This window comes from Tachypleus tridentatus, chromosome 9, assembly GCF_004210375.1.
Source record: "Tachypleus tridentatus isolate NWPU-2018 chromosome 9, ASM421037v1, whole genome shotgun sequence".
In the NCBI taxonomy this organism is placed as follows: Eukaryota; Metazoa; Arthropoda; class Merostomata; order Xiphosura; family Limulidae; genus Tachypleus; species Tachypleus tridentatus.
In genome coordinates this window covers 34,909,691-34,923,110 of record NC_134833.1, presented here as the reverse complement: position 1 = coordinate 34,923,110, position 13,420 = coordinate 34,909,691, and the positions used below count along the sequence as shown (strand labels likewise).

The window sequence follows — 13,420 nt, the reverse complement described above, 5'->3', positions numbered from 1 at the left end:
CAGATATATATATGCAGACTTACAACGTTAGAAAAGGTATTTTGATGCCTATGGTGGGCAGAGCACGGATAGTCTACCGTTTAGCTTTGTGCTTAACTCCAAACAAACTATAAAGTTCCTTGTTAAAACAAAAATTGCTAACCCTTAAAGTTAAAACACACCTCTCTTCTTTAAAAATACAAACCTGTTTAGTTTGTCGTGATGTTCTCTGTATTCATTCGTTTCGATGTTAATCTTGAGAACTTGTTGCGTAGACTTTGTTACTTAAACCAAATGAATACTGTTTGATATTTCCAAATACTGTAGAAAGTGCCTTAGGTGGAAAGCTTTTGAAGCCCTTAAAGTAATCGCATAATGCTATTTTATGTGACTGATAGGCGTTTCCATTGTAGTTGAATTTGTTACTATATGAATTTATTTTTCATTTATCGTAGGAACTCCACGAGATGTATCATGGGAAAGGAGAAAGAACGATAAAGGAAACAGCAGATATGGTAGGACTAAAATTACCAGGTGATCGGGCAAGAGAAGATCCTTTAACTTAGTTAAACTTAGTCTAACACTGATAGAAAATGTTACTTCACATGCAGAGATTGCTATAATGGCGTGAAAGACATTTATTGTATGTGAACCTTACATCAATAACATTGTATTAGTTAGCCATGAACCGTTAGGTACAAAAGCGTGAATATAAGTTCGTTGAAAATGTAACGTTACAAAGACAGATAATAAAATTATATTCTTGTCTATTGTGTTTATTGTAATTTTTTATTAAATGTTATAAACTATTTGACACGACTAAAGTGGATACACTAATAAACCTCACATTAATGACTAATTTGTACTGGAACTTCTGTATTTTTGTAACATTTTTTGACAATTTCTATTTCAAGTGGTGTGTCAGGCTTTGAGTATATTTAGGCCGAATTCTTTACAGTTGGTGTTTGTGATCTGTTGGCGATAAATTTCATCTATAAATAACCAGCACACAGTTCACTTGTTTTAAACTAGTATATTAAAACAAGTCAAACGTATATACAAATGTTTTTTTTACACTTTTGTTTATCACAGTGGTATCCAGAACTTTAAATAACTGTTTCTTTTTCATCAAAATCCAGACAAAAGCCCTTGTAATTCGAGGGTGGCGGGTTCGAATCCCCTTTACACCAAACATGCTTGCCCTTTCAGCTGTGGGGGCATTATAATGTGACGGTCAATTCCACTATTCGTTGTTAAAAGAGTAGCTCAACAGTTGGCGGTGGTCGGTGATGTCTAAATTAGGGACGGCTAGCGCAGATAATCCTCGTGTAGGTTTGCACGAAATTCAAAAACAAACAAAATAGAACTACCATGCAACATACTTTGTATTCTGTTGCATCATGTTGATATACTGGTCTCATGGTTTATTATAGCAGCAAGATGGGAACATAGAGAAATTATCATTGGCTTTACAAAGTGATGATGTCTACGCATACTATGGAGGCAACATTAAAAGTCATGCTTATAATTCTTCTCAGTTTATATAGAAGTTCATTATTTACAGATTATCCATCTGCAAACCTATAAAGTAAGTGGTCGTGTGTTGTGGTTAAAAGATTAAACTCCTACAATATGGCTGAATCCAAGAATATTTTGTATCTATTGTTTCCTTAATCATTTGTGAACGGTCTTAATTAGGTATGGTGCTTTTATGAGCAAGTGAAACCTGTTTTGTGTGATGTTTGATGCAAGGAGACAATAGAAAATCTCCAGTAGCACAGAGATGTGCAGTATTGGTGGAGATAGAAAAGCAATGGCAAAAAATAACCACAAACTCGTTATATCCTAAATGTAATTTTCACCGGAAAGCATCGCTGAAATCAGTTTTATTACTGATTTTTCCAGCTTGGTGAATTGCTTATTTATATTTTGAGGCTCTAGAGACAAGAGCTGGTTAAAATGTTTTAAATTTTAATAAAGTTTATTTTAGTATCTATTCAAGCCGTCTTCAAACTTCGTTTTCTAAAACGTGGCTTTTCGTCATCAAATCCATCTTAAAGTTGGTCATGACGTTCTATTGCGATCACGGTATGGTAGCCCACATTGGCACAATGGCATGTCTGTGGACTTACACCGCTAAAAACCCCGTTTCGACACCCATTGTGGGCAGAAAACAGATAGCCCATTGTGTAGCTTTGTGCTCAATTCCAACCAAACAAAAAAAATAACACATACACTGTATATATTTACATATGCTGCATATACACATATATCTTCTTGAATATGTTTCTAATTTTGATACGATAGACTATATCGGAGATACACTTTACTGTCATTAAATCTGGCTTAATTAAGAAATTGTAACATTTCAGAGCGAAAGGAAACAGTTCAGCCATTACGTAAATATATCTTTCTAATTCGTTACGAATAGGCAGTGCATGAAGATGGTCTCAGCAAGTCAGTATATTTATTTTTTTTTACTTACTTGGGAATTACACTTTTATGTGAAGCTAACGAATGATAGTAATTAACAGCTGAATAATTCTTATGGTTTGTTGTCCACCCGCAGTCTAAGTTTTCGAATCATGAACCGCTCTAAATATCTGCATGATTTATGAAGGTCAGGATGTCTGTACAACTTTGACACACTGACCTTAGGAATGTTACAATTCCGACCAGGTTCACACTTCATTCACATACTCAACATTTAACTATCTGGACTATGTACTTACGGTAAGAACCAATGTTCATTGATATGAATTGCAATAAATTAAAAGTTTTGTTAACTTGTTTCAAACGAGAACAACTCGAATGTAAGTAATGTTGGCTACAATTAATTTAAATATATGATTTTGTAAACTCGTATTTCTTTTTTACAGTTTTAATTTAGTAGCTTTCACATGAAAGACATTAAATATGAATTTTATTCAAAGAAATTCCCCGGTGTCCCACAGGCTTACTGAACTAAATTTCGGGGTTTGATTCCCCGAGGGGGACACACCAGATAATCCAATGTGGTTTTGCTCTAACACGAATAAACATTTAAAAAAGTGTAGGTTCATGATTCTAAATGAAAAACACCCGTCTAGGAATTTAGCTTGTCATGGTTACGAATAGAGAGAAATAGAGATATATTACGCTCCAGTTAAAAGTTATATTTCGATTACTCTCTGAATGTTCCAGGGATAGTGCATTTTTACTACATTAGTTTCATGAATAAGCAGAAACTATGCTGTGTTTATGCAATGGTTTGTTGGTTTTTAAAATTTCATGCAAAGTTACATAAGGACTGTGTACGCTAGCCGTGTCTAATTTAGCATTGTAAGACTAGAGGTATAGTAGTTAGTCATCACCACCCACCATCAACTCTTGTGGTACTCTTTTACCAACGAGTAGTGGAATTGACCGTCATATTATAACGCCCTCACAGCTTTCTTCGATCGTTTGCGCTGCATTATTATTATTTATAAGTTTAAGACGAGTAAAATTATGTCGAACCATGCTTCAAGAACTTTATTTTATTGAAATAAATAAAACATAAAACATGCATAAGAAATATTTCGGATATTTTTAAACGATTTTTTTTCAGATGGCGCTAATGGCAGGATATTTTTATTTCAAGAAACTTTCAAAGCTGTAATCTTGATGGTCTGATATACATAAAAATGTTCAACCACTGAACGAGTTGTGATGTTCATTTGTAAAGAAAATCATTCATCTTGGCAACACAACATCACGGTTTGAAAACTTTTATATTAATTAATTTGTAATGCTTTTTTTTAAAGCTCAAGTTTGCTCACTTGTGTGAGAAATAATATTTGGATAAAAAAATTTGTAAAATTTCTACTTTAGTAGGCGCAGGCCTCGCCACAGCAATTGTCCTGTCACTTTTGATTCTGAAATGGCGAAGTTCCACTTCTGGATTTATTCGCTTTTAAATTGTGCTGGAAACGAAAGGTGGAAGAACAATCCCAGATTATAATTCCTGAGTATATTTTAAAGTGCTTCAGAATACAGCAAGTTCTCTGGTGACGTCTACATTTTCCTTCCCTCCACTTTTACTAAGCTGTACTACCTTTGTAGGGCTCGGTATGGCCAGATGGTTAAAGTGCTCGAGTCTTAATCTGAGGGTCGCAAGCTCTGTTGCACCAAGCATGCTCATCCTTTCAGCCTTGGAGGCGTTATAATGTAACAGTAAGTCCCACTATGGTAAGTAGCCCAAGAGTTGACGGTGGCTGGTAATGACTGGCTTCCTTCCCTCTAATCTTACACTACTAAATTAGGGACGGCTAGCACAAATGACCCTAGTGTAGCTTTGCGTGAAATTCAAAAACAAACAAACGACGTTTCTAATTGCGGCTTCTGTGTTTGCTTCTCTGATAAGATATTTATTATAATGATACAACGTATTTACTTCTCAAGTCTGGAATGTGAAATTGTTAATTGTCGGAAATGAAGTTAAAATACCTTAATTAATAACACATCAATCATTAGACTCAAATGAATAATATCCTGTGCATCAATGACTTGTGAGTCATTGTTTAAGAAGTACATGCTTTATGACCACCAGAGTGCAGCATTACTCAGTTCTCAGAAAAGTTTGTTTTAGTTGTTTATTGTCAAGAGCAAAGTTACATGTTGGGCTATTTGTGACCTGCCAACCGCGGATATCGAAACCCGATTTTTAGCATTATAAGCCCTGAGAATTACCACTGAGCCCCTGGGAGAGAAGTTATGACTGGTCAATAGTTTTTATTTAAGATTTGTTATACTTGCTTATTCTAAACTCTTTACAGAAACATATATTTTGGTCTACCAGTTGCTCCCAGATCGAGTTTGCAAATTAAATGTATGTAGAATTACTTTGATCTATTTTTGTAAATAAATTATTATTATTCTTTATGCAAGATTATGTTAAAGTTGAAGGTATAATTTCAGTTACCGGACGTTACGACAGGTCGAGACGGGCACGCTGCAAAATGCGCATCTATTTCAAAAGAAAAAAAGCAAAATTTATTTTTTATGTACAGCAGTAATTTGATATCCCTTAATCTTTAAGATAGAAACTTGAAATTGGTACCAAATCATAGAACATACATAGTTTATTATTGCATAGGCATATATGTTATTGAGCTCATTTGCATATTCATTCAATGAAGAGTTTCGTGAGAGTGAGTGACAAGAAAGGACTTTATAATTTCAAACTCCATGTAAGCTAGAAAATAGATATAACCAAATGTAGAGTATACATGACTTAGGAAACCAATGTAGATTTTACTACTAACCACCTTCATCGGAATGAATCTAAATCGAGTAAATAGTGTAACAAGAACCGGCATGACCAGGTGGTTAAGGCACTCGACTCGTAATCTGAGGGTCGCGGGTACAAATCCCCCTCACACCAAACATGCTAGCCCTTTCAGCCGTGGGAGCGTTATAATGTTACAATAAATCCCACTATTCGTTGTTAAAAGAATAGTCCAAGAGTTGGCGGTGAATGGTGATGACTAGCTGCGTTCCCTCTAATCTTACACTGCTAAATTAGGGACGGCTAGTGCAGATAGCCCTCATGTGTAGATTTGAGCGAAATTCAAAACAAATATTACAACAATATTTCTGGCAAAGTTGCAATTTGGAGCTTTAGTTTTACACTTATCAATCTTAGGTAGTTTTGTCCTGCTACTTGAAACGTTCATATTACTTACATAAATTATTGGTGCTTCAAAACATAAGTTATGTATATATAGCTGCGTGGATGTCATGTTGCTTGGCAACTATCTTGGATGTTTTCTAATTGCTCGATAGCATTATATAAACGGCTACAACTTAATTCCTATATAAGCTATTTATTCTGGCGGCTATGATTAGGCTTAGGGTTTATATTATTATTATATGTTAAAATATCTATTGTATAATATTATATTATGCTATGTTATATTATATTATATTATGTTATATAATATTATATTATATTATCTCTTTTTCATTTGGTCTCAACAGTTTTCCTGTGTAAAATGAATGCGTTGACTAGGAGGAATAAAAATAGCATATTGATATTTTAAATAAAATTTTCAATATTTTAATATTTACGATATGTTAGTAAAGAATTTGAGTATTAACAATGTTCAATGTCCGCGTAATCAGATGAAAGTGTATAGTTGCTCTTCTTACTGTGGAGTCATGGAATCAAACCAACCAACATTGGCATTTATATGACTTATCAGTTTTTGTAAACCCGAAGTTAGGGTTAATCATCTAATTAAAGTACCTAAAAAAAAGTATTTTCTGTAGCAAAAATACGGAGACTTCAAAATACGTCACAATACGCTGGAAAGTGGAAACTATAGGTATCATACACTTCGCTACAGAAGTTTCACAGGTATTTCTTCATCATAGGATACCACAGGTGAGTCTGAACCTGTTCTTCCTGAGATCTGACATGGCCATCTGAGTGCTACAAGATCAGGGGTATTCGAAAGGAAGAGTTTATAAGGGTTAGGAGTCTGTGATACAGCTGAAGCTGAACAGAGTATTACGAAATACAGCACAAACAATGTGGAATGAGGAGATGACGTCTAAAATAGAGCCAGTGCCAAATACCAACATAGCTGTAGAAGGAACTATATGAGTGAAGCTCAATACATGTCAGAAGTATTTACACTCGAAGTCAGAGCGTTCAATGACCAGGGAAGAACATTCAATAAATGTAAATAAAATCTAAACAGATGTTTGGTTGAAACCAAGCTGGGGCAGAATTATTAATATCCCTCGATGTATTATAATTCTAAGTATACTGAAGATGAATCCATGTTGCCTTGTGTTTAGCATAGAAACTAATGCCAGAATACAAAGGAGTTGTAATAACTGATGCAAAATAGGGCACAGTTGTATACAGCTGCATCTAAGTAATAAAAAAAAGAAGCAATTCGAAAAGCAAGATGCGATATAAATTATGCAACCATAAATTTACGACCATTAACCATGAAGATACAAAATGACTTTAAAAACTTTCCTAATCCACTAACTTTAGAGATCTTAATAAAGGGCAACCAAAACCACCGGAAGTAAAAAGCTTACTTACTATACACATACTTAATGAAGGGCAAGCAAAACTACCGGAAGTTCTTCTTCATTTCTTTCTGCTACGTAATATACTTTATCTTGAATGAATATCCGATTTATTATATTGCATATACTACGTATTAAGTTTTGAAACAGCCAAAAATTTTAATTTTAATTTAGAAGTTAATTAAATGTTAATAAGTATCAAGTTTATTATATTTGCTAACAAGATTGATAAACATAATTTTCTTTCTTAACACAAATATGGTTTAATATACAAACAACAATACAATTTATAATAACGATTATTACTAATAAGTTATTACAAATGATGGTTTATATACAACAGTTTTACAAACTTACAAACAATACCGAGTCTTATATCCAGTCTAAAACTGTATATTTTATCGAAGATCCAGGTCCACAATGAGAAAGTTAATTCTTTGTTGATACATCTGTACACTTCTTTTTGGTTTGGTTTGATTTTTGCGCAAAGCTACACGAGGGCTATCTGCGCTAGCCGTCCCTAATTTAGCAGTGTAAGACTAGAGGGAAGGCAGCTGGTCATCACCACCCAACACCAACTCTTAGGCTACTCTTGTTACCAACGAATAGTGGGATTTATTGTAACATTATAACGCCCCCACTGTTGAAAGAACCGGCATATTTGGTGGGACGGGGATTCGAATCCGTAACCCTCGGATTACGAGTCGAGTTTCTTAACCACCTGGCCATGCCAGGCCACACTTCTTTTGACAGCTAGATATCTTGGAGCATTCGTACACTTTCGCCAACAACAATGTCTAATGTCCTCGTAGAAATACTAACGTCTGAAGTTGAATGGTTTGTAATGTCCGAAATCTATAAATGTTCTTGGTCAAATTAAGTAGTATTCCGATTATTGGGCGTGAATCACAATTATAGATTCCGAGGCCTATAGCATACTAACTGTAGCTGATTAATAATAATAATATTGTCTTTTGGTGTGTTGGTTTATATAGTTTAATAGTTTCTAGTACGCTCAAAGGTGTTTGAACATGCTTGCGTTTTCGTAAAACAAGTACTGTTGATTCTTACTCTCAAGAATCTCCTACAAATTTATAGAACAGGTGGGACTTGCTCAATATACATCCAACAATACACGCCACACGCATCAAACCGAAACAAACGTAGGTATCAAAATAACTGTATAATGGTAAATCCGTTACATCCCATATTATATATCCCTTGGTGTGTGGAGGAAACAAAATGGTGGGTGCAATCTTTTTATCTGATAATGAAATGTACGTGACCACCTAAGGCTATGTAAGGCCACCAAAGTACCTTCTAATGAGTGCAAGCAAGCAAAACATCATGGTAATCGAAGGATTAGTGAAATTCCGATTGGATATGGACATTCAATCAGCTACCATGTGGTAGAAACAACTGAAGCAGAGCTGGCAACTTCTGATTCTGGAAGAAACTGCAAATAAATGGCCCAGAAATGAAGAAAGAAAAGTATTATACCATTGATGTAATGCCAGGGTATGATTATTTTGACCTATGTCGTGAGAACAACATTCCACTTTCCCAATACCTATATACTTCACGCCCAGAATGATTAATTGTGCTGTATTTGCAAAGTGTTACATATTCCTAAAGTATCTGTGTTGTTTGATATACTTAATTAAAACACACGATGAAAAGTGTAAAAAAGTGATTATTTGACATTTTGGGAATAAACAAGTAGTTACCACAATTTGTAAAAAGCAATATGGCGTCCAAACAGCATTTGGATCAAGTAAATATTTGTTACTTTGGCTTGTGATACCAATAAGCCACAATATCGATGTTTTTTTTTTTAATTGCCAAAACTGCTAAGTGTAATGTTGAAGCCACAAATAGCATCTTTTCCGGACATGGAAAAATTAATTATCCGTAGAGTCATTCCAACGTAAGAAATAAAAAAAAAAACATGTTACTAAAATAATTTATATTGGTTTTTCACCACAGCTGCGCATTTTCTGTTTTGATTGGTTAGGGCGTTCGGCTAGTAGTCTGAGGGTCTCGGGTTTTAATCCCTTTCCCACAGAAAATACTCCCTCTTTCAATCGTGGGGGGGTAATGTGACAGTTAAACCCATTACTAGGTGGTAAAAGAGTAGCTCAAGAGTTGATGATGACTTGCTAACTGCCTTCTCTCTGGTCATGTCATTTACTGCTAAATTGGAGACGGCTAGCGCAGATAGCACTCGTGTAAATTTGCGCGAAATTCAAACAAACAAACAAACTGTTTTGATTATATCTATTTTCTTCTTTGTATATGGTTTCACAGCTGTATTTCTCCCCATCAAAAATGTGCATTTATAAATATGAAAATGAGAGCTTTTACGTATACATACCTGTACAATAACAGGCAATCTGCATGCTGGAATTACTGCAGGCCTGGCATGACCATATGGTTAGGGCGCTTGACTCGCAATCTTAGGGTCACGGGCTCGAATCCCGTCACACCAAACATGCTCGCCCTTTCAGCCGTGGTATCGTTGTAATGTGACCGTCAATCCCACTATTCGTTGGTAAAAGAGTATCTCAAGAGTTGGCAGTGGTTGGTGATGACTAGCTGCGTTCCCTTTAGTCTTACACTGCTAAATTAGGGACGACTAGCGCAGATAGCCGTTTTGTAGCTTTGCGCGAAATTCAAAACAAACAAACAAATTATTGCTGTATGTAGGGATTTAGATTAAAGTAGAATCAAACTTCGAATTTTAGAAAAGTCTAATGAAGTATTCAGATACTGATTATAATGTGTTTTTTTTTATTAACGTTCTTTAGAAATCTCTTTACTGTTGTTATTCAAGAGTGGGTGTTTGATTACATAACGTCTTGTGATATAAATTAGGTTTCTATTTTACTTATTTAAAATATTATAAGATCACCAAACAATGCGCCACTCTAAAATTTCAATAGTCATAAAACTTAAACCTATACTTTCCAAATAGATTGCAATAAATGTCAGATTCTGAGCTCAAGCCTTAGGGTAGAGAAATATTTTTTTTTGGCTTTAAAAATCTTGTTGTGAGGATAAAAAACGTAAACACGTCAAGCTCTTTATTGAGCGTTCATGAAACAGTCGCCTGTGCTGGATTTGAAGCAACGATCTCAACAGCTTCGTAAATCGAAGGAAAATAGACAAATGTTGTGTATACGCCTGGTCCTCGCTACACTACACGTTATCAATACATCTCCAGAAGTAGTCTCTGTTCAGTACGGTTTGTAGTTAATGTTGTTCATTCATCACTCTCTTGTATATAATATATGTATTATCAATTTTGTAACGACTGGCAACGAAGAATTACTTTCGTACAGTAATAGCTACGCGAGACTCGTGTCTGTGCCAGAAAGATGGTGAAGTTTGTACGTATAGCAGTCGTTTGAAAAAAAATGCATGAACTTTTTTATGCTGCTATACACAATTAATATTTCTAATGTTATTTGGTGTATGTATTATTTGTGAAATATTAGTGAAATTTGTGAAACTTAGAAATAGTGAAAACATGGTAAGATCTTGAATGGCGTTGCGCAGTTGTGGCTACGAACTACAACGTCAACAGAATGCATTAATAATATAACAAAAACAACAACTAGAAAGCCTTTCACATGTAGAGCTGTTACAATTTAGAATTTGAAGATCTAAGTCATGGTTCAAGGTTTCTGTACTTTAACAACGTAATAACTTACACCAGGTCGGTTTGAGAGCTCTTGTATATGTCGCGTATGTATTTGTGTGTTCCTAAAAATGGTTTAAATACATTTCTTCCTCAACGTAATTCATAAGAAGAGTCTTAAGTTCTCTTTATTGTTTGTTTTGAATTTCGCGCAAAGCTACTCGAGGGCTATTTGCGCTAGCCGTCCCTAATTTAGCAATGTAAGACTAGAGGGAACGCAGCTAATCATCGCCACCCACCGCCAACTCTTGGGCTACTCTTTTACCAATGAATAGTGGGATTAATCTACATTATAACGCCCCCCACGGCTGATAGGATGAGCATGTTTGGTGCGATGGGGATTTGAACCCGTGACCCTCAGATTACGAGCCGAACGCCTTAACCCACCTGGCCATGCCGGGCCTATTCTCTTTATTATATCTTATGAGTCCTATTTTTGGTTGTTTTCTAATATTGTGGCTTTTGTTTTGTCTCCTGCATTTTATGTATATTTTTTATTAATTTGAATGTCACCACTAGTCTACGGATTTACAACGCTAAAATCAGGAGTTCGATTCCCTTCGGTGGACTCAGCAGATAGCCTGATGTGGCTTTGCTATAAGAAAACATACTCAGACACACTTAATTTGAATTGTCTAGCATTGGTTTGAAATCTCAAAAACGAACTTGTTTTGGAACCGGGCGTAGCCTAGGGAGCCCGTGTTTCATCCTTCGCTGTTTGATTTAGTGGATGTGTTATAAACGTATATCTACATTTTACTTCATGCTGTAGATTTAGCTTTCGGAATAAACAAAGAGGTTGGTGTATCTAGTATTTGTAAAGTTGTATTTTATATTTTAGAGTTCTTGAACTAAAGCTTTGTCTTAACGGAATGTTAAATTAAGTGTAGCAGTCAATGTAACAGACAGTTGGCTTTGAAAGTAAGACTATGCAATGTAGATTTTTTTTTTGTAAAGAGGGAGACCAGGCATGGCTCAGTGCATGGCGCGTAGAACCGTAAATCATAGGGTCTGTGCTTTGCATTTTGGGGCCGTAGGTGCGTTATGAAAGTGACAAACTAATGTCATTGTTCCATTAGAATACGAGGGCTGTTCAAAAATACGCGGACTGTTTGAATTGCGCGGCTCCAGTTGGTTCCAGGGGAATCCGCTTGGTGTCGCTAGATTTGCACAGATCAGCTGATTACGACGCCATTTCCCGATTGCAGATATCTTTATTTGTGTATAAGCTACGCGGTTTTAAGTGAAGTGCGATTTTTCGTTTGGCGGATTTCAGAATGAATGACCCGAATGAGCAAAGACTTGCTGTGAAATTTTGTGTTAAACTTGGAAAATCTGCGACTGAAACTTTTGCTATGCTTAACACGGCTTACGGTGATGTTGCTATGAAGCGTACGGCAGGTTTCAAGTGGCATGAACGTTTTAAGGATGGTCGACAGTCCATTGAAGATGATGAGCGTCCTGGACGTCCTTCCACGTCAACTGACGACCCACACGTCGACAAAATCAACACCCTCGTGCGGGCAAATCGACGTCTGACTGTCAGGGAGATTGCTGAACAGTGTGGGATATCAGTTAGATCTTGTTACGAGATTTTGACCGAAAAATTGAAGATGCACCGCGTTGCTGCGAAATTTGTGCCTCAGAACTCGTGAGTTTTTGGCTAAACACTCGATCACTGTTCTTCCCCACCCCCCTACTCACCTGACCTTGCTCCTTGCGATTTTTTCTTGTTCCCCAAACTCAAAAGACCCTTGAAAGGAAGAAGATTTGAGACGATTCCAGAGATTAAGGTAAATGCGACGAAGGAGCTGGAGGACATTACAAAAGAAGCGTACCAGGACTGTTTCAACAAGTGGAAACAAGTTGGGATGTGTGTGTGCGTTGGGGAGGAGAGTACTTTGAAGGGGTCCCAGACCTGTAACTTCTAAATAAAGTACATTTTGTTTTATGACGTCAGTCCGCGTATTTTTTTAACAGACCTCGTAGTCGAAGAGTTGGCGATGGATTCTACAGACTAGCCGTCTTCCTTCTTATCTCTATTTAAAATTATGGACGATTAGCGCAATAGCCCTTGTGTAGATTTGTGGGAATATTCGAAAGAAATTCTAAAGAGGTTTGCAGTTCCTCGTAAGAAACAATAGTTCATGGTTGTTTTAAATCAAGGAAGTTATCAGAGAGAACCATCTCTGAAAGTAGTTGGTCTCAAATACACAAATTTGACGTCAGCGTTTCAATTTGCTTTAAACTTGCATCTCAGCGAAAATATCACAGATATTATTTATCTCTCTTTCCAGGTGAAAATCTTCACTTTTAACTTCATACAGTGGATGTGATCATAGCTGTGAGATTCTCAGTTGTATTGGTAACCTTAGAAATTAGTGCTATAACCGCAACAACTTGAAGAACGTCAGAAAATGTATCACCGAACTGAACTGAATTACCTTGACTTTGAATTTGAAGAAAGAGACCAGACACACTGTAAAGACAAGGTAAAAATAATCTTTTTTTCATTAAAAAAAAAAAGGAAATGAGTACACAGGTCCAACAAATGGCTCTTTTACTGGCGCAAGACTTGCCTTTAAATCTTCACTTATTAAACACCAATAAAGTATGGGACTATATACATAATTCTGTCATTCAATAAAGTATGGGACTATATACATAATTCTG

At 35.9% G+C, this 13,420-nt stretch overlaps 2 protein-coding genes across 2 annotated transcripts in view; one reads left to right on the top strand and one right to left on the bottom strand.

Annotated features, from left to right (window-relative positions):
• The window catches only part of LOC143225045 (protein FMC1 homolog), a 38,986-nt gene extending 38,239 nt beyond the window's left edge, over positions 1 to 747 (top strand). The window contains exon 3 of the mRNA XM_076453727.1: positions 435 to 747. Coding sequence (XP_076309842.1) covers positions 435 to 545 — 111 coding nt within the window. The 3' untranslated portion in view covers positions 546 to 747. The remainder of the gene's footprint in view (positions 1 to 434) is intronic.
• Positions 748 to 6,341: 5,594 nt separating this feature from the next.
• LOC143227341 (cAMP-dependent protein kinase regulatory subunit-like) overlaps positions 6,342 to 13,420 on the bottom strand; it is a 17,856-nt gene continuing 10,777 nt past the window's right edge. Inside the window, exon 4 of the mRNA XM_076458796.1 lies at positions 6,342 to 6,499. Within this exon, the coding sequence (XP_076314911.1) occupies positions 6,342 to 6,499 (158 nt within the window). The remainder of the gene's footprint in view (positions 6,500 to 13,420) is intronic.